The sequence below is a fragment of the Heliangelus exortis genome, chromosome 3 (assembly GCF_036169615.1).
Source record: "Heliangelus exortis chromosome 3, bHelExo1.hap1, whole genome shotgun sequence".
NCBI classification, from domain to species: domain Eukaryota; kingdom Metazoa; phylum Chordata; class Aves; order Apodiformes; family Trochilidae; genus Heliangelus; species Heliangelus exortis.
In genome coordinates, this window is record NC_092424.1 from 12,811,312 (window position 1) to 12,832,712 (window position 21,401).

The 21,401-nt window shown below is 43.8% G+C and overlaps 1 protein-coding gene across 8 annotated transcripts in view; it reads right to left on the reverse strand.

Annotated features, from left to right (window-relative positions):
• XPO5 (exportin 5) overlaps positions 1 to 21,401 on the reverse strand; it is a 28,880-nt gene that overhangs the window by 4,509 nt on the left and 2,970 nt on the right. Inside the window, exons 6-27 of one of the 8 annotated variants that reach the window (XM_071739260.1) lie at positions 20,815 to 20,856; positions 19,781 to 19,807; positions 19,297 to 19,482; positions 18,554 to 18,630; positions 18,005 to 18,104; positions 16,571 to 16,654; positions 16,066 to 16,191; positions 15,717 to 15,807; positions 14,134 to 14,262; positions 13,259 to 13,374; positions 12,135 to 12,290; positions 11,678 to 11,719; positions 10,963 to 11,052; positions 10,252 to 10,451; positions 9,622 to 9,721; positions 8,520 to 8,701; positions 3,785 to 3,885; positions 2,609 to 2,705; positions 1,947 to 2,083; positions 1,374 to 1,471; positions 827 to 873; positions 525 to 619 (exon numbers count right to left, since the gene is read on the reverse strand). In XM_071739260.1, coding sequence (XP_071595361.1) covers positions 525 to 619; positions 827 to 873; positions 1,374 to 1,471; positions 1,947 to 2,083; positions 2,609 to 2,705; positions 3,785 to 3,885; positions 8,520 to 8,701; positions 9,622 to 9,721; positions 10,252 to 10,451; positions 10,963 to 11,052; positions 11,678 to 11,719; positions 12,135 to 12,290; positions 13,259 to 13,374; positions 14,134 to 14,262; positions 15,717 to 15,807; positions 16,066 to 16,191; positions 16,571 to 16,654; positions 18,005 to 18,104; positions 18,554 to 18,630; positions 19,297 to 19,482; positions 19,781 to 19,807; positions 20,815 to 20,856 — 2,323 coding nt within the window. Of the gene's footprint in view, positions 1 to 524; positions 620 to 826; positions 874 to 1,373; positions 1,472 to 1,946; positions 2,084 to 2,608; positions 2,706 to 3,784; positions 3,886 to 8,519; positions 8,702 to 9,621; positions 9,722 to 10,251; positions 10,452 to 10,962; positions 11,071 to 11,677; positions 11,720 to 12,134; positions 12,291 to 13,258; positions 13,375 to 14,133; positions 14,263 to 15,716; positions 15,808 to 16,065; positions 16,192 to 16,570; positions 16,655 to 18,004; positions 18,105 to 18,553; positions 18,631 to 19,296; positions 19,483 to 19,780; positions 19,808 to 20,814; positions 20,879 to 21,401 lie in introns of all 8 variants that reach the window. The other 7 variants (XM_071739259.1, XM_071739258.1, XM_071739265.1 and 4 more) reach the window with 7 other exon arrangements.

Consider the following 21,401-nt stretch of genomic DNA (forward strand, 5'->3'; position numbering starts at 1 on the left):
AACAAGGGATTAAGGAAAAGATATATAAGGCTAAGGACCTGTAATCACTCTGCAGTCCATTTTCCCAGCTCTGCTCAAAGCCATGCTGGCAAAAAACCCACAATGATGGAGAAGGGGAAACTGGTGGGGAGGGTGGACTCTTCCATCTGGACAGAGACACATCAATTGCCAGCAACAAAACTGCTCTCCACTCCTCAGGTTGCTCACAAATCAAAGTCCTGTATTAGGCTCCAGAGCACAGAAAAGGAGAACCTAGATTGCAGAGCAGGACTGGACTCCTACAGGGACAGTGCCAGAAATATGGAGCCCTAAATGAAAGAAACCTTCTGAAAGTTTTCTTTACTGATCTCCTACTAGGTTTTAGCTAGGATTCTGACAGGGCTAACTAGCACACAGCTAGTTTCTAAGGATTATGTTAAATACTACAGGCTATTATAACTTTTACTGTACATTAGAAATTGCTATTGTCCTGTCTAGGACAAACTTCCCAAATACCCCAGGGGACCTAGCTTGATTTCACTTACTGATGAGATCCATGACTTCTCGGGTCAGCAGCCTGACCAGCTGTTCCTCAAGCATCTCCTGAGACTCAGGGTTGTCATCTGCAGTGTCATCCTCACTGAGGAAAACAGGTTTTAGTATGAAGGGAGACAATGTCTGGCATTGTATTAAGTATTACCTCAGCCCAGGGAGCGAGTCACCATCAGGGTAAGCACCATGTTTTCCAGTGCTCTGCTGGCAGGGCTGTTCCCTGGGCAAAGGGCCAAAGCTCCATCCCACTTCCCATTTCCCTCTTTCAGTACTCTTCCCAGGGGTGGAGGCTTACCAGAGCATGCTTCGCTGATTGATCACCTGCCATTTCTGAGACAACCTCTGTTCAAGACAAAAGGGAAGATTCAATACCTTCCTAAGGAGCCATTCTGGATACAATGCAAAGAGGCCCATGTGATAGCTACTGATAGAAGCACAAGAGCTTTAAGAACAACTTGCATGTCAAACCATTTTGAATGGGACAAGAACTGCTACCAACTGTGTTGAAGACACTGTGGCTGTGCTGGCTGTAGGAATCTTAAGTGAGCTGTCAGGAAAATGAGGGGAGACAGGAACAAAAAAACTGCAATTTTTCTAAGGACTAAAGGTTGAGAGGCTGGTATCCACAGGTTTGAATTCACAATGGGTGCTGTGCAACAGCCAGGGCTCAACACAACTCAACCTCTGCCCCCCTGCCCCCAGAACATCAAAATCACTAAGCATTGAGGCTCTGCCTTTGTCTCTCCTGGCTTTGGAGAGACAGATGTTCTCACATGTTGCTGCCAGCTGCTACAGGGAGTCTGGACTGCCAAGAGCAGGTATCAAACAAACCATTTTCTTACCACATGCAGATAGGTAAAGAGAGGTCCCAGCATGGGGCAGACAAGGGTTTCGTAGTATTCTGAAGGGCAGGAGAGTACCAAGGGCTTCACAAACACACCTGCACAGACCAGTTAAGGAAGAGACCCAGTACCTATGGCTAGCTGTTAGGGAAACTGCAGCACCCAAACCAGCCCATTCCACTAGCACACCAAGTGACAGACACCTTTAAGTCCATCTTCTCACAGCCCTGAATTAACAAGTAGCAAAAAATCTGGTCAGACACCCTACTGCCAAGCTTCTATACTATTCAATCTCCCTTGCCCCTTAAAAGGCACGAGCCACCTATCATGGTGTCTCCAGGACCACACAAATCCTTTGCATTTATTCTCTTTGCCCCTATGCACTGTGCTGTTTCTGCTCATGCCCTCTAAGATTCACGCCTCATGCACACTACGTGTATCCCTGTTTGTTTACCTTCCCAATGGCCCTTCTTTGGCTTGGCCACACAGAAAGCTATGCTAGAAAGCCACCAGGTTTTCAATTCACATGGTCAAAGCCTCCCTAGACAGCCTGAGACAGTGATGGAAGGATACGGAGCATGGGACGCAGTCTGTAATCAGGAATGTTGTTGAGGTTGATGAAAGCTGAACTGAGGAGCTGGGTGGCAAGACCCTCGACGGTGTAGAAGTCCTGTTGCATGGAGGGGCCTGCATTTCCCAGGATGTGGAAACTTCAACAAAAACAAGTTAGTTGCAACACTTCCAGACAACAGATTATGCCTCTGGCCTGCAAAGGCTGTGAGTACTATCATTTTGAGATTGACACATTCGTAAACAAATATAGAGGAATTTTAGCATGCTTCCTCCTTTTTTCTGGAATTCCTGCAGTGTGACAGTGAATTAGGCATTTAAATCCTAAAATGCACTTTCAAGTGCTGATATGCCCTAACACACAATTAGAAGTGGCAGAGAGACAAATTAGGTCATGGTATCAGATTAAGTGCTCCAATCCAACTACTCAACTGCAGAGGAGCTAAAAGCAGATCCACATTTCAGGTACTTTTTCCAGCGACTGTGTTTCCAGTGACTGTGGTAGGTTACAACCACTGAGTGTAGTTCATCACTGCAACTCATTGTTGGATATTATAGGATACAGAACACCAAGGAAGTTTATCTCTAGAAGTCAGCACCCAGCACTGGCCTACTGCGCCAGCTGTGCAATGTCAGATTGTGTGTGAGACATCTGGTGCTCTTACCAGTTGTCGTAGAGGGTACAAAAGAAGCCCTGCATCCTTTCTAAGACTGTTTTGTAAACAGGAGAATCATAAAGCTCCAGTAGAGGCTGAGGGAGACCTGTGGGAAAGAGTAAGCTTCAGCTATATTAAGGAGAGCACAGTGCATCTTCAGAACATGCTGGTCAGGCCTCAGCCAGCCTGACAGTGTTCAGAAAGTGCTTGGAAAGATCAACACATAGCCAAATGGGAAGAGCTGCAGCAACTCTTGAGCAGAACCTCACCTCGAAGGTCAGCCAAGTGCAGGTTGGCTGTACCCAGAGCAGAGGTTTGTTATAGACCCCTCATTTCTCTAAAGCAAAAGTTACTGGAACTATTGGAACCCAGTCAGAGGCAAAGCTGACAGCTGTGGAGCTTCTCTAATTGCTCATCCCTTCAGGTTTGCGCTAATTTCTGTCAGGACACAAGCTACTGCTGAGCTTCAATATTAAAAAGTTTAGAGCAGAGATCTGCTGCTTTATGTGCAGTGGTCCACAGACAGCAAGTTAACAGGTCAAAGAAAAAAGGTAAAGGAAGCATCTCCTCTTTTTACAGATAGGAAATGGAGGTAAGAAAGAAGCAGCTTCGCTGAAATATTTCACTGTTTATCAAAACCTGAAATTAAACCCCAATTTTCAGAGTCAAGTCCACACTTTATCCACAAGGCCACCCATTCCTGCTTGGCTGAAAAGGCTTCTGTGTTCTCTAGCACAAACTTGTTTAAAGATACTACCAAAACCCTCCTTTTAATAAACCACCTGGAAACCAACGGCAGTGCCATACTCCTGCCCTCCCAGACAGCTCTCTGCACTAGCACTGAGATCCTGCTGAGCACTGCTTCTGCTCACAGGCACACATTAGAGCACCCCTAGTCTCTCCAGCCTAAAATGGAGAGACCATTGCAGGGGCTACCACCTATCTGCAAAAATCAGTTTGGCACAGTACCTTTCATTTCATGTAGAAGAAACCAATTTGTCTGTGACCAATTAATTACATATTTAACTTCTTGATTTCAGCAGGTTCAAACCACAGCTGAACTGTGAATACTATGAAGCAGCTGCCTCTCCAGCCCCTCTGCACTTCCAGTGCTATTGATGGACAACTGCCACAAATACCTCTGAGAATCTGTCCACATATTGCTCCTGAAGAAAAGCTTCTTACCTAGAATGGCATTCTTCTCCACCTCCAGCATGTCCAAGGCCTTTGCAAACGTTTCCCCCAGCCTAGCCACCATCTCTGGCGTGTAGAGATTGTTGTGAGTCCTGAAATAGAAGAGCACTTGGTTTATACTTGTGTGGGTCAACCTCTTTTGCCCTTGACAGTGGGATCCTCTCCTTCAGCTTGTGAACAGCTCCTCTGAGGCAGATGATGAGGAAGGTGAGACCAAGCACTTGTGCATGGGATCCCCCTTCCCCACCTGCAAAAATATTAGGGAAGCTGACCCAACAGAGACATGGAGTGACTCCACCTCATGTCCTGAACCTCCTGGCTGCCCCTTCTACTTATTTCAGTTCAGCCCACCCCTTGCACGCACTGGCACTAAAAACTCCCAGCAATTCTCCAGTCGATCCTGGCAACAGCTTATTAGCTTGGCCAAAGGAGTAAGAGAATGTATTTTTAAAACTGACAACTCATGGATTCTATAATCTCAGAAGATCTTCTGCACCTATGGCCCCTGCGGAGGGAGGGGCTGTTCAGCTCCAAAATACACACACTGCTCCCCAGGGATGGGTCACAGTCCCCAGAATGGCAGGTGGCATTGGAGGTACTCTAGGGAGAACATCACTCTGATCAGATGTTACTCGTGGCAGACATGTGCCCTCTGGAAAACACATCCAGCTGGGAACAATTCTGCATCCTCAGGAGGCGGCCATGGTCAGCTCTCCACGAGGAACACCAATTCAGCCACGGGTGACTGGTTCTTGCCATCCAGGCCAAAATGGGTCCCCTCTTAGCCAGGGTACTGACACTCAGAGCTGGACTCAGCAGGGGGTGTCTCTCTCACCTACCTCTCTCCTTTGAGACCTCAGACCTCCACTCTGGGTGTCGCCAGCTGCACACAGCACAAATCCTGCAGCCTCCTCCAAAACTGCAATGCCATTGTACCTGCTGCTAGAGGTGATCAAGGGCAACTCAGTATCTCCCCCTAGAGCAGTGTTTCCCAAAGCAGGGGGGTACATGGGAATGGCTGGGGGATGGGAGAGCAGACAGACCTCACTGTGTACTTGAGTCTCAGCTTTCATTCATGTCTTAATGATATTTTTAAAAATTTGTTTAAGGTGTCTGTTCAGAAGCCTGGCAACCCTGATGCAGTGACATCTGCCTGAGTCTGCAGAGAGCCTGAGTTAGCTCTGAACCAGCAACTATCACATTTCTCTCTGCAAGTGTTAAATACTTCCCTGCTAACTGCATGTGAGGAAGGCAAGTATGTAAGCCTCATAAGAAAGAACTAAACAAATGATTTCTTATTGACTCATACTCTCATTCTGGGCTGAATCTAACACCATATAACAGGCCTCAAGGGGGGTATAAGCTGGTTTTACTTTCCCAAGAGGGGCTAAGGAGAAGCCCAGCTTCCACAAAAGTTTGGATAATGCTGTTCAGCTGACTCAAAAAACTGCATTTCTGCTTGAGGCCATCCTGAAACATAGCCACTAAAATCATCTCCTCTTGTAGGTCTCCTGCCTGCTCCAAGCTGAAGTCGACTTTGCCTCATTCTGGGCAGAAGGGCAGTGGGGTGAACCAAAGGACTGTAGAATTGTGGGGGTGAATCTTGAAATCCCACTGCTCTGACCCCAGCAGGATGGGTCAGACAGTCTTATCCTGAAGCTGAGGCCATGGTCCTTAGTTGTTTCAGAGTTCTTGGAGCATTTTCTTAAGTTTGACAGTTGGGAGGGCAGATGTTCACTTGCAGACTGATCTCCCTTAATACTATAGCGAGGTCCCAGCGTTAACAAAGAGAAAAAGGATTATCAGCTGATCCCCATGGGAGTTAAAAAAAAAGCATCCAGCATCCCTCATACATGATGATGATGTAGTCCCTAGAAATGTTCCAGCCACAACTTTCAGCAGTGAGCAGTGCTCCTGGGCACCCCCCACAAAGGAGAACATAGGAAACCAGAATTCAAGAGACATTTATCCTTTAGAAAAGACAAGGAAAGGACATATGGCAGAACTTGGAGGAGTGTATTTTCAGTGATGGTCACAGCTCTGCTGGAAAGAGTACCTGATGCCTAGAGAGATAGTTTGAAGGCCAGAAGATGAGGCCTTTAGGACAGCCCATGCTTGAAGAATCTTGATCTAAACCTGGAACTATCTACACTGTAAATGTCTATAGCATCCATGTTGATTCAACAATTCTTTCACCAGCATTAATGCCTTGACAGTATTAGCACATTATCAAGAGGAGTTCTAAAAAAGCTAGAAAGCACCTAGGTGAAATTATATACTAGAGATGACAGGAGAATGATCACTCAAAAAGCTTCAAGCAGTGATTAACAAAACAACCTCAAAATAATTCAGTAAATACAGCTAGCAGGCCAGAGATAAATAGGGCCAGAGCCACACTGTCTATGCCACTCAAAACTATTTTACTTTTCCTTGTTACCTGGAATTCCTCTTAGGTCTTTGATCTTCTCCATGACCTACCTTCAAGCTATTTATGCTGGCAAAGACCCAAAGGCTTAGCAACCTTCACTGCTTCTGTCTGCAAACAGAACAGAATGCCACAAAATATCTAGAGCACAGAAGCCCCAATTGCTTAGCTTGCAGAACACCTTTCCTTGCATACTGGTGCCTGACTTGGTGTTCAGTTCAGCTGCTCAATAGGATCTGTGCTGCTGCCACTTGCAGATCTGCTCATGCAGTAAGCAACATGAGCAACACTGGACCTTGCTCATCCCCACAGAAAGCTGCCTGATGACACAGAGATAAGAAAAACATCCATTCCCAGTTAAGCAACTGTATTTCTGGAAGGCATCCTCAACACAGGCAGCTTTCCTGCCAGCCAGCTCTTCTCACATCCCTGTATTTCCTGCCTGTTGGCAGACTCCTACAGATTCCATATTCTCTTATGGAGTCTGTATTAAAGAGGGCCTGAGGAAGCAGTACATGGAAAAGACACTCAAAGCCATCTAAACTGTACCAGAAGTTCCAAAGCACAAGCTCCAACTTCTCCAGAAAGATATAAGGATCATCAGCATCCACCCTGAAGAACCATGAGCTTGCAGTTGTCAAACAAAGAGGCCTCTACATCCAGCAGCAGCCAGGAAAGAAAGTAAGTGAAGAATCTACCACTCTTAATACATCATTCATGGGTTCTTGTTGGAGCATCCAGCCTTAAAAAAAGCCTGGATACCTCTGAGTGAAGTACAGGCCACTCCACCTATGTTGCTACCATGTCTTCAGAAAACATCTTGGTCTGCAGGGGAGATGCTCAAACAACACAGATGCATTATTTCCAAAACCAGCCATGGAGCCTCTTCCTCTATGTAGATGGGGAAGCACTGGCAATAGAGCGGATCCTATGCGTTTTCCAGGTGATGAACAAGCAGGCACAGATTTTCTGCTTCTTTACTGATAGTGGTAAGAATCTGGCAGTATTTTACTAAGCTTGTAACTGAGATCCCAAGTGTTTTTAATAATGCTTAAGTTCAGGCAGGAAGAGCAATTGCACAAGCAAAAAGTGTGTCCACTGCAGCCTGTTCGGACCTTGGGCACTGGTTTAGTTGGGCTCCCACAATATGGATCATATTCCAGGCTCTGGAAGAAATGGCACAAGGCTACCTTTACTTAGACAACTCCGCTCTACACAACCTCTCCCCAGAGCTCATCAATAGGATTTTCAGCCATGCAGAATAAACGGCAAAATCACACCAAGCACAGGTCCACAGCCGTAACAAGATGGTTCAGTCCTGCTCATGGGTCAGTAGCACCTGCTGTGCTAAACAGAGTTTTGGAATGAGAAGCACCATTGGGGAGGGCCAAGACACCATGTGCTTGTCCTACCAGTCAGCATGTTGCTTATCACTGTAAGAAGTGTAGTCCTGAGCTCAGTGACTACCAAACAAACTGATCAGGCAGAGCTTGAGTAACAGGGCCTCTTTACTCACAGCCCTGGGAACTGAAAAAACTTAAGGGGGTCTGACAATGCTCTTTCCCAACAGGCTTGTGCCAAGAAGAGAGCCTAAAGTGTAGCATCATCTTATGAAATTGCCCCATAAGCCTGGCAAAATCCCAGTGTCAACAGCTACCCTAAGACAGATTCCTCCCATATAATTCTGTGGACTTTTGTTATTTGGGATTTCCCTTTTCTGCCTTCTCTTGCTCCCTCCTCTTGCTCCTCCATAGGTATACAACCCCAGTGACATGCAGAGAGGCACTGCAAGGTAGCAACAGCCTGAGAGTATGCATTCACTGATTCCAGTAACAGACAGTGCTTCAGGAGGCTGGTCTTTCTGTCCAGCAAAACCAGCTTAATTTAACACTGAAGAGAGAATAACACAAATAGGATGCGATGAGAGCTGGGACTGCCCTGGTGGTGACGGAGAGGTGGCCTTGTAGAGGCTGAGGGCAGAGCAGAGATATTAGTTGAGAAATGATTAACTAGGAGACATATTTATAGCAGTGGAGGTGGGGGAGGCAACCCCAGCCCAAGCTCCCATTGGCTTTCATGGCCTCTTGTAGGCCAGGCCAATGAACATTCAGAAGGCTCCAGTTTCCCCAGTGCCATTCCCCACTGTGAACAGTCAGGAACAGCACTTGGGCACCTGCACCAGCCAGTGATCCCGCTGGCTTCACTGGGAGAACATGCTCTGAGCATTCCATGTATTTATCAGAATCTGGCTTTCAGAAAATCTTAAGTCAACACAAATTATTTCAAGTTAACTTGACCCACCTTATAAGAGCAAGTAAATTGTCAAGAAGCTTCAGGATCTGTTCAGTGCAGGGATTACGGTAGATTGGGGTTCCACTGGGCATGTATCCCAACAAGAATCCTCCAGCTTTTGCCTCTTCAGTAGCAGCAGGCCAACGAGCTCGTTTCACAACTCCCAGAATGGTGTACACACAAAAGCTTATCTGCAGCAAGAGATGAAGAGAGAGTGTTAGCCAGAGCATAACCTGAACAGGTTTTCAGAGAAAGCTATCACCCCATCTCAAAGAGAATGCTTTACAGTGAGCATACATACAGTAATCTGATTATAGGAAAAAACTCTGGTGGGTTTGCTGCCAAGAAAATGCAGCAAATGATCACACTATGTTCCATCATCTTCAGTGTCCTTGGCCACAGCAGAACAGCCTAGGAACTCACTATTAGACAAAGCATCAGTGCATATGGTCTCATGAGTATGCAAGCAACCTGGCAGGTTGCTCTCCAAAAGGAAGGATCTACATCAGTTCCTCATCTTCTTCATGTGCTGGGATAGATGTAGAGATCTGTCATGACACAGTGGTCAAACTGTGTTACCCTCAAATCACAAGCAAAGCTCTGTGAAATGCATTTCACTGTCTTTTACAGACCTAAACATAGCAACGCCATTTGCAGTCTGTGAAAGAAGTGAAGACATTTCACTAACAACTTGAACAACACAAATCTACTCCAATGAATTTTAATTATATTCCATGCTGCAGTCTCAGCATGATGTTCTCCATACTGCCTGGCTCCAAAAGCACAAACACTGCACTAGATTTCCAAGAAATCACATAAACCAATTGCTTCTCCAAACCAAACCTGACTACACAAAGAGTAAGGAATAGTGTTCTTCACTCTGCTGAATATTATTGTTTTGCATGGCCTATGTGGTAATTACTGTAGCATAAAGAGAGAAAAAACAGTCTGCAAAAGCAACCAACCTCTGCAATCTAAAAAACCTACTGATCCACAGTCTAAGGAAGTAGGTGATCAGGAGATCTCATGTGTAACCATTAGAGAAATGGGGTATAAGAGGAGGAAGTCCCATACCACTAAGGATTACACCTCTCCTGGTAAGGATACTCACTCTAGAGCGGTTTAGGCCACTCGGATCCTCCAAGACCGGATCGGCAATTTTGTTGTCTGCACCCACATAGGAGATAAAGGCTTCAGGATCTGAGAGGACTCTGGGAGCAGCAGAAGACAGCAACAGGGATTACTATTTGTACCAGGGAACATAACCAGACTGCTGCACCATCAGTAAACATCTTAACAAATACACAGCAGGATGGAGAGACTAGGTAGTGCTCCACACTGTACACAGGAACATGATAAAAAGCACCAGAGATATGTGCACTCTTCAAATATCTCCATTTCTCTTGGGCCATAGGGACCTAAAACCTTTGAACCTCTATGACCATGGTCCCACTGGGAAAAATCTTGCATGTCCAGCTGCCCAAAGCTGCAGGACACCTCAGATTCCTACCTTCTTCTAGAGATAATCAAAGACATCTTTTATTTCTCATTCTCTGCAAGTGCTTAGAGCTTGCTAGGAAGTGTTCCTCTATTATAGCCTTAAATGACTTTTATCTAGAGATTTTCAACAAACAGCTTTTAGACTCAGGAGTTTCTGAACTGCAGAGCTATCACTACAACTACTGCCCAGAGCACAGGAGGTCCACACCTTTGACTAAAAGCTTAGAAAAATGACCCATACCTCTGCATCTCTGGGGAGAGCCATAAGCCAGCCACAGGAGCCAGGAGCTCCTCCAGAAAAGCTTTCTGCCGCTCGTAGTCCTTGAACTGGTTGCTGATAAGAACAAGGGCCTCCATAAGAGCACACTTCTCCATCTGAGTCAGAAGTAGCTCATTGGAGAGCAGCTGCTTCACATGGTTGTACAACATCTCAAAGTTTGGCTAGAAAAAACATGCAAGAGGAAGAATATCATATATTTAGTGTGGAGGAGGCAGAAATGGGGTATATTGTACTATGCAGAATAGCTGGAGGAACATGTCTAAGCCACTTTATTCTCTATTTTCTCTGTTCTCAAACAACTATTCTCTTGCTTCTGCATTTTGTTAGGTAACAGAAAAAAGTCTGGAGATTACTCATTTCTACTATTTCCAGCTAAAGAATCAACTGAGACCACATGTGACAAAATGGAAACTCAGCACATTCCCATAGAACAAATCCAGTGCTGCTTTTATTCTTGTCACCCTTTTGCATTTCCATTTAACTCATAACTTTACATTTCATCTCCTAAGATGGCGGAGAAGGAAGGTGCAGGGAATAAAACATTTTGCCACCTGCACAACAGGTATATTTCTTGGAAGAAAAACAGTGGCTGTAGCAAAAGGAGCTGAAGATTCCAGAAAATCAGTTGAAATTGAGGCAAGACTCTTCACGTTAAGAGCAGAATTTACATACCAGGACAAGCTGAGGGTAATCCCGACACATCTTTATGATTGAGGAGCATGCATGCCTTCTCACATTCTTCACTGCTCGAGTTCTAGGAGCCTGGACAGACATAACAAACTTCAATGCAACAAAACAAAAGTTCAGACAAATGCAGGGGGGTATCTTCAAGAGAAAAATGCATTATATACAGTATTCTGCACCCTTGAGTACAGATCAAAAAAGCATTTCCATACCTCCCATCCCAAACAGTAACACTCAACCACATTTCCTCTGGAGCAGCAGCCAACCCAAGAAGCCCATGTTTGAACAAGCTGAGCTCAAGCAGAGGATGCCATGGATCTTACTACTTTGAGATTTCAAGCACTCCCCAGCTGGCAGCTTTACAGCCATCCTTCACAGTCACATATACCAACTACTGAAGAATACCCACAGCTAATGAAGGGATTTCACTCTCAGGAAGGCCAACACAGACTTTAGGACCAAATGTACTAGCCTTAGACCACATCTAGACCACTAGCCTTAGACCACATCTGTGAACCTAAGCTTATTAGGCTATGTCAACCCTGAACATATCAGTTGTATCTGGACTTCCCACCCCTTCCAGGAGGTAGGCTCATACTTAAGAAGCCTGCTACAGCAGAGACCTTCAGACCCAGCATGCTCTAACAGAATACTACTTAGTCCAACCCTTATAGCTTATTAATAGAGAATAATTCAGACATACCTTGCTTTCTTCTATGACTTCAAAGGTAACGGAAGCAAAGAGCTGTGAGAGAAGAAAAATCCCAAACCTCATGTCATTTCTTAATATCTAGCACTCATGTGTTTTGAACTCCAGGAATATATCATAAGACTTTAGTGCAATTTCAATAAAGCCAGTGAAGAACACTTGCCTAAGTTGACAGAGAAACCATCAGAACATTGAGGCATTGAAATAAAACATGGTGTATACTGGCCAAAGTGTGCACCTAATGTTAAGATTTAAAGTTAAGAACAGCAAAATTTCTGTTATTTGGCATTGTTTCTCCTTGAACAAGTCGGTTTCAATTTTTTTCTGCCTTTAACACAAAATATAGTCCTTCCCTGGCAGTAATGCCAAAGGAACTGACTCCTGCAGTTCAGTAAAGCTCCTCACACCACAAAAAGTCTACTTGATTTTAGCATGGTTTGCAAGTACCTACCTTGGCGAGTACTTGTGGTAGGTATTCTGGTCGGTAAGTGACAAATGGGAAGAGAGCAGAGACATTGGTGAGCACACAGGACAGGATGAGAGGATCCTTTGTTTCAAAACTAAGGACAAGCTGTAGCAAATCTATGCCATCATTCACTGGGATCTCCTAACATAGGCAGGAAAGGAAAAACGGAAAGAAAAACATGAGACAACACTCAGTACTTCAACCTTTAGCACACATCCTACAACTTCTTGAGCTAGGCCATAGAGCTGCTGCTGTCACGTCATCCTCTCACCTGAACACAACTGTTCTGAAAGCATAAAGAAAATCATCAGAAACAACAGTTTAACTGCTGCTATGGGCACTTGCTGAGGAAAAAACCAAAACCCAGCAACATTGCCATTGCTTCTACAGCAGTGCCAAGATGTCCATCTTGAGTCACCATACCTGAGGTGGTATATACACTACAGGTCATACCTATAGAAAAGCCAATTTTCCTCTCAGTTTGGTTCTCAATACTCCTCTTGACAGGGTCCAAAAGATTCCATGTTTAATCAACTGTAATGACTTACATATTTATTTTACTGTGATTAGAATGACGAACTGAAGTGTCTGAGCAATAATAAAAAAAGAATCAAGTCAGTTTATATCAGACTGAGAAAAAAAATCCTCTCCTTCCAGTTTGCATGCTGTTGAACAAAAAACAGAGGGAAATCTGATCTTCTACACCCTGAGAATGAATTTTTCTCATTTTGTTAAAAATACAATAAAATATCTAATCAGTGTATAATTAAAAACTATAAATCAGAAAAATTCTGCTTAAACTGTTCTCCTCTAGCAAGGCACTATGGAAAAGAAAGCCACCTGAGCACTCTCCTGTGACTTCTAATGGCATCATGTCCAGAACCAATACACAGGTGACAGGTAAGTCACTGTCAGTTTGGCCCCATCTAAAGAAGTGTGATTGCTCATCGCAAGCACTCACCAAACACTCTGCGTTTTTGCTTGGAGGTTAATTGGTTACTAGAAACTTTTCAAGGACAACACAGCTGAAAAAGCCCACTCTTATCCAGACAGAACAAGCCCACTCATATCCAGATAGGAGAGCAGGCAAGAACATCTTGTACACATACGTCTTTATCCAGGGTTCGAAACATCTGGCTGATGACGCTCTCTGAGAAGAAGGTCATGGCATCCCACTGCACAAAGGATGGAGAGAAGACGGAGCAGAGACCTTCACCTGTCTTAGCTGAAAGGAAGAGAACACTGGAGCTTTCACCATGCCCCTCTTGGCATACACACCACCAGGATGGTAAGTTCCCACACTGCAACACCTTAGCACTCTCAAGTATTCTGGTCACAATTTGTTTCTCTCCCTGCAGATGGCTGGAAGAGACGCAGTGGGAGCAATTAAGGTAATCCCAGGTGATCTGCCTCGTTCAAGTGAAGGCTCCTGAGATGCAACTCTGACTTTTGAGATACTGTAGGGAGCAACACCAATAATTCACAAAGAAAAAGCAAGCAGACCACATGCCCAGACTCAGCACTGCAGGCAAGACTGCCCTTGGTGTGACTTTGCAGAGCACTGAGTGATCTTCCTTCACAGGAGAAAAGCAAGGTGTCTGACAGAGTGATATGCCAGACAGAACTTGACAGCATTTGGCAGAGCTTCCCCAGACAAAAATAATCAATATTATGGAGATAACAAGGCACAAATAATTGTAAAATTTTAACAGAGAGACACTTGCATCTGTTTTGCAGAGATATCTGGGGGAGGGAAAGGAGCCACGGGCTTTACATTAGCTGTTCTATGCTAGACTGCAAAGGGTTTAATTTGGAGTGAATTTGATTTGATTTTGCTTTTAACTTGCAAAGACCTTAAAAAGCCTGAAAACCTAGTGTTAAGCTCCCCCCTAAGAAAAAAAAAATGCAGAGTTTTTTCTTGGCTTGAACTGAAAAACAAAGTCCTATTTTTTATATACCCTTATTTTTTTTTTAGGTAACTCACAGTTCATGGGTCCAGTATCAACAGGAGCTGTGAGTTGATACTTCAGCCATTCACCAGCCATTTGGAAGCCTGTCCGAGGGTCGAGCCGACAAGCCATCCTCATCACCTCTCCTTGCTGGGCTCGGAAAGCTGGAGTGAAAAACCAGACACCATGCAACAAGCTGCTGCTGCAAATGGTCCCTGCCCCAAAGCTCATCTGCAGCTTTGCACATCACAGACTGTTGCTCTGCAATAGCTGTGTAGTAAGATCAGATATACAGCCAGTAAACTATGTGTAACAGGAGCAACTTTGGAAGTTAATTGAATGGATTAAAAAAAATTATGCATCAACATATAAGGGATTGCAATGAAATATTAATTATGAAATCTTTGCTAAACCCGGATTTATTAAAATTAGGCCTCTATTTTTCATTAAAAATATTCTTTAAATTATACATGTTTGCTGCTTACAAAGCTCCTTGAGAGACCGAGACAGAAAACCACAATGAGATAACTACCACTTCTTCAACTAAACACACTTTTTCTATATTACTCAAATTAACCCAGCTCAGATTCTAGGCTGGAAAGCTCATGCATGCAAACTCAAAAACCTTAAAAAATTCCTGTTTTCAAATTCAAAGCTATGAAAACCAAAGATATGAAAACAAAACAGGAATTTCCTTTGTTCAGAAATATTCTAGTACACAGCCACACAAAACAATAAGCTCTGCTGATTCCAGATGCAACTGGTATTGTTTAAAAAAAGTTGATTTATCAAGTAACTGTGTTTCATTTTTTTTTTCAATTGTGTTTTACATTTTAAATCAGTTTTATTTTCATATGTATTTAGTATCTTCAATATGATTTAACTTCTCCAAGCTATTTCAAATTCTGGTTTTGTATATTTAGTTACTGTTTCATTTCTACCCAAATATATTTAATGTACTAAGTAAAAACAAACTACCTAATATGCAGTAAAAAACCACAACACTCAAAATCTTCAAGCATAAATGCAGAAAGTAAAAATGTAAGTAATTTATTAAGTGTATTCTCACAGCCATCAAGGGAGTACCAAACTACACCAGCTAGTGAGAACGAACCTCCGTTTTCGTAAGAAAATACAAAAAGAAAGAAAAAAAAATTACTAATATCCAGGGCTCCCCATTTGTTGTTTAATGTTCATGTTTAAATTAAATTATTTCAATACCTCAACTTTAGCTACTGGTAGTGAACCAGAAGCCTTTTAGAAGGGTCAAGACAGACTTCTGGAATGACACTTGAAGTCTTTTATAAACTTCCTTCTCCTAACCAAAGTCGGACTCCAGGCTGTTTCATTTTTAACTCCAGTTGACAAGAGGCACATTTTCTTTGACACTATGTAGCAAATACTACTAGGACACCTACTTAGCCAGCAAGCGAAACAGTAACAAAGAGTAAATAAAATGAAATGCCTGAGCTAATTAACATTACTCCAAGATCCAGACTGAAAGAGTCAAGACACAAATGGAAACTGCCAAGCCAATATGGTAGGCTCCAAGTTCAGGCAGCAACTGAAAGAGGGAAAGCACAGGCAACAGCTTCCACACTGTGTGATGGCAACTTACAGTTGAAGAAGGCATTGAAGTCTTCATCACTATCAAAATCAAAGCGGGAATATTCACAACTCGGGCTGTCTGATTTAGAGGGAAAGCCCACCTGGAGACAGAGCAGACAAGGTTAGGGAGGAAGAGAAGTCACTCATCACAGCTAACACCAGCTTCGAGGAGGGGAGGACAGAAGGCAAGAAGAAGACAGAAGGCAAGGAGAAGGCAGTAAAAAGTTGAGACAGAGCTCTCTGCTCAGCTACCTGGAGATATGTCTTTGGTAGACACAATAAAAACAGTTTCTCTACTGTGATCCACAGGCCATGTTCACCTAGCACCTTCTTATCTCTATCTGATAGTTCCCACATACCTTCACTAGGTTGGTCATTGATGCACGGAGATACTTGGGGATCATAGCCAGCAGCAGGGGGTCACGAGACAGAACTTCATGGCGAAAGAGGGCTCCCCATGTGATCTGGGTAGAAGAGCGCAGAAACTGGGGGCACAGGGAAAAGAGGGGAACAGAGGATTTCAGTGCTGGCAACGTTAAGTGTTGCTATCAGAAAGCAACAGCAAATTACCCTGACTATTCAGTTGAGTACACAACACCTTGAAGGCTCAACCCAAACTTCCAGAATGCTGAAAATCTCTAATATGGCTGAGAGGAAATCCTGCACTTTGTACTCAGCACCTCTGTGCCAGGCACTGTTCTTAACGGAGGAGAAACCATCCTGCCTCCCAGGTCATCGACTGAAATGGGGAGCCTAGAGAGCAATTTTGGCAGCTGACATTCTGCAGTCTCCTACAGGTTAATTAAAATATGCGTTCACACATTCTTACACAAATACACACGAGATTTTCAGCCCTTTACATACCTGGCTAGGATGGGTTGTGAATGCCAAAAATGAGTCAAGGTACTTTCCAAAGTTCGGTGGCATTTCCACATCTGAATCTGAGCCCTATTAGGAAGAAAAACAGTTTCAGATAAAATACTAAATATTCCTAATGCTGGGCTCACAAGTGGTATGTCCCTGGATAAAGAAGGAGTGCTACATCCAAGTCCACAGACTGTAAAGAAGTAGAGAGAAAAGGACTGAAGAACTGTGATTTTTATTCAAAGCAGTACAGCCTGAGGACCAGTGAATTCTGACCAGCCCAGGATGCTGGAGACTGCACCACCCTCATTCAAGAGGAAAGGGCAGCTTCTCAGATGCTGGAGTTCCATTAAAACTTAATTCATAACCACTACTGCCATGAATCATGATTTTACTCCTATTGGGTCATACCCACCCAACAATACTGAGATGAAGCAAGCAAATACTTCACAAGCAAATACTCCCAGATGATTCCATTCCCATTCCTCAAAAAGTTTCCCACATTTAATCTATGGATATCTCTTATTAATAACTTTCTGGGAAGTTTGTCAGGGAAGTAAATTTTGTTCAAAGCCAGAAATTCAAGATTTTGCTACTCTTCACTAGCTGTAATACAATCAGATTGCTTCAAAATCCCTGTCTTGGAGATGTACAGCTCAGTGCTGTCTCTCCCAAGGGAATATGTATGAACAGACTCAAATCTCCATCTCATTACTTCATTAAGGACTAACAGCTCCCACTGCCTAACTGCAAATGAAGTCACAAGTAGTAACACACCTTCTGTTTGCTATCTATTCTTTTTAGGGATAAATTAGCTGGCTGCAGTCTCCTTATGAACTGCATCTCTCAACCAGCCTGCTTCCCTTACTGCACCAGCACTGTGCTGAACAGTGGGAGCAGGCATTCAGCATCCAGCACAGCATGCAAAGTATCATTGTACATCTTCGGCTCAACACTGACACAGAGCTTTGAAAGACAAAAAGCAGAATCAAAACCTGTTTCTTCCTTCAGCTTGACAGAATCTTGGTAGAAGAATGATCAAGTATACTCTTTGAGTTATTTTTAATAGGGAAATTTAAAAAACTTCCAACACTGAGAGTTGTAACTTCCAGGAATAGTTTTGTATAGCAGTATAAAGCAAGCAACCTGACCAATCTTCAATAAAGCTTCACCATTTTAGAGGTTATAGGAGATGACTCTTGACAGCAGAGGCCTGTGATCTATCAGGGATCCTCCATTCTATATTCCTATGACTTGGCAGGATCCAGTTATCCCACTTGCAAGCACAGTAATTTCTGCCTTTTCCAAATGTGTGGAGAGAACCTTATGGCTATGCAGAGAGAACCCTGGTCCTACCTTAGAACAGGGTTGCCTCACCCCCAGCCCAAAAAATTAGCCTTGCCAGAGTTGTTGCTGGTATTAGCAGAGACTTACTACCAATGCACATAGCTGGCTGCCCAATGCACACAAAACTTGGCAAAGTCTCTTCAAGAAAACATAGTGCTTCTCCACCAGGCCTCCTCCATCTGCTGTCCTGGGAATGAGAGGAGGGGGAAAAACAGGATCACAGTTACTCATGCTGTAGATAACAGGCACAGTGCTATCTATCTTGTAGATAAACAGAGGACTAGAGCAGTTTGATTCTACTGCAGTAGGATTTTCTTCAGTATCACCAAGAAGCACTTTACTGGCTTCTAAAACCTCTGAAATTCTGAAATTGCCCCTATGAAGGAGTCCCTTTTGACTGGTTTCAGGCTAAGAGAAAGCCGGGGAAACTGTGATATTTACACCACTCTGTCCTTCCATCATGGGATTTGAAAAAAGCTTGCAGGTTTTTAGGTTTTGCATAAGAAATGATGGTTTTGTCTCTCCTTACACAGTTCCAGCTTCCTGCAGTTAAGCATCAATACTTTTTGCAAATTACATCTACAAAGCCATTTGTAAGCAGTTTTGTGTGAATTACAGCAGCAGGATGGTACTCACTGGGCAGCAGAGAGAATGTAGTGCATGGCAACGTCTCCAAACAAGACCATCAGAGGCTTCCGATCCTCCAGCTTACCCTGTGTATAAAATAACCCAAATGCCTCCATCAGAACATAACTACTTATTTCCATCCATACTATTTATTCCCATTTGCAAGTGAAATTAGGAAATGCTCAGTTGTCCTTCCACTTGGGGAGATGCTTACAGTCCACAAATTATTTCAGTAAAAACCAAAAAATCTAAGGTGTTCCTGATCTCAAGAAATTTTCCTAAGAAATGCCACTACAGGAACTTTAAACCAAAAAACTAAACCTGAGACATTAACTCTTCTTCATGGCAGACTAAGTGGTTACTTAAAAGTAGCTGATGAACACTTCGCTGTTACACTAAACTGCTTGTGAACATCCGGGTCAAATCACCTGTTTAGACTCTGCTGTCATTTCTTTAGTTGCCAGATGACACAGCTTGTGACATTATTTCCCTCTTCACGGTTGCAAAAAGTGGGGGAAAAATGTCAGTGGGGATCTCCAAACTGCTAGAATTGAGCACACAAGTTGGAGAAGGTTCCAACAGCTGCTCTATGTGCTGGCACAACATTCACCCTAAGTATCATTAATATAAGCAGCCAACTTTGAATTTTGTTTGTTAAATAGAAGGACAAAGATATCATTGCTCAATCTGAAGAATTATATAGGAGAAGGAAAACAAAGCAAGGTCGGAGTAGCTGAGGAGGAAGAACTCACTTTCCTGCTGACAGCAATCAGGAGACACTCTGCTGCTCCTACTTGCAGCTCAGGCTCATTTAGGAGCAGACACAACATCTCCAAGAGCTTGCAGTTGTCTGCTGTGATGTGGCTCAGGGCCACCCAGTCAATGTAGCCAGCTAAGGTGTTGAGTGCTGCCATCCCCACGCGGCAGTTTGCCTGGGCCTGTGAACAGTGAGAAGGCAAGAGGTCAGAAACAGGGAAAAACACCAGTTCCTACCTAAAGCCATCCATTCCCTCAAAGACCATTATCAGGAACTACCCTGAGAGCAGGAGAGACCTGGAGCCTTCTGCTGCCACGTCTCATTTCTCTCTTCTCACAAGGTTTGTATCATGGGTAAAGAAGTCCATCTGTAAATGGGAACTGCACATAATGGACTCTAAAGCCTGGGAAAAGCCTAATTCTAAGCAATCTTAGGTTTAAGAATGACTAATGCACTAACTCCAGCATAGCTCCACTCACCTTTGGCTCCTGACCCACATCAGTCTTCTGAAAAAGAAAACAAGAGCTGGTAAGTGAGCAGCTACAGCACACACTTCTACCCAGCCACTGCTGGACAAGCTTTTGCTCGAGAATGCAGCCAGAAGCAGATTCACAGAACAGCTCCCTAGTGACAGAGGCTGCAACACAGTCACCCACTCAGGACATAGCTGCAGCCATCTTAACCACCTCTGCAGCCCCTGGGCAGGTTAGACAACAGGACTCTGAGTTGCAAGTTAAGTCACAATTTCCTTCAATCAAAAAGATGACACTCCAGTCAGCAAGCATCAAGGAAACAGAAGAAACATTTAGATGCTTCCCGGAGGACTCCAGGGAAATAACTTTTGACCATCTTATATCCAACTGCCAGACTCTGAAAGATGCTGGTAGCTTTTACCTACTGAGATTGAAGTCTAAAAATGGCAATTTGTCCATGGTCAGTAAGGCAGCTGGAGAGAGCTGGGGCAAGAAGTTGCAGCCTGACTCCTAGTTTCAACACTTATTAGCAATGCACACATCCTTTTGACTAATGCAGATGAGTCCCTTGGATAACCAGTTTTGATTTTTCAGTAGCAAAGGTACCACAAACACTTCTTTCTGCTGCAAGGCTTTAGTTTGAAACTGTCCATCAATGTATTTAGTGCAGCAGTTTTACAGAATTTACAGAAAGTCAGGCTGGAAGGGACCTTAAGGATCATCTGGTCCAACTCTTTTAATACTACAGATTATGTGAGATGTCTTAGCACCCAGCTGAACTGAGACTTAAGACTTTTGAAAGTGGGGAAATCTACCACTTTCCCTGGGAGACCATTCCACTGCCTGACTGTCCTCATGGTTGTCTCCCAAACATTTAACAACTGAGCCACCATATCAGAACTGCATACTTAAAACCACTGCAGATTACTATTGTCTTGGGGAACTGTTTGTCATCTCCCTCAGCCTGTGTGCAAACAGGTAACTGAACACCCAACCCTCAGAATTTACCCTGTGCACAAACATCCCAAAGATCTGCTAACCTGTGGAGTGGTGAGGGCTTCTTGCTCCTGGGGTGCTCCAACCTTGCCAATCAGAAAGATGCCACTGTTAGCAGAAGCAGTCACACTTCAGAGCCTCAAACACTGCAATTCAAACCTTACCTGGAAATGCATTTCAACCAGACTACAAAATGCACCAGGGTATCCCACCCACCACTGGGAACCTCACAGAGAACTGTCTGCACTACAGGTGGGTTTGTTCAGCCTCTCAATGCATAAGGAAAATGAACAGAAGTCAGGTAGGAGGGGGGGGTTTCATTGCCTCTCAAGGTTCACATTTAGTGTAACTCTGGATTTTAATTCACAGCAAGAAAGAACAAGAGATACACCTAAAAAACTGAATTTTAGATACGCTTCTCAGTTGTGCTTCACTCTCAAATCCACTTCCTTCTCATAGGAACATAATGAGATAAGAGACTTGCCTTATCCATCTTGAACAACATAACTCTAGGTAAGAAATCAGGAAAAATGTTTCTACACAAAAGTTAGGAACATCTCTCACCACAACTTGACGAACAAAGCCTTCCTGACCTAAACTGTCAAAGAAAAGGACAAAAGAAGCCCAGATG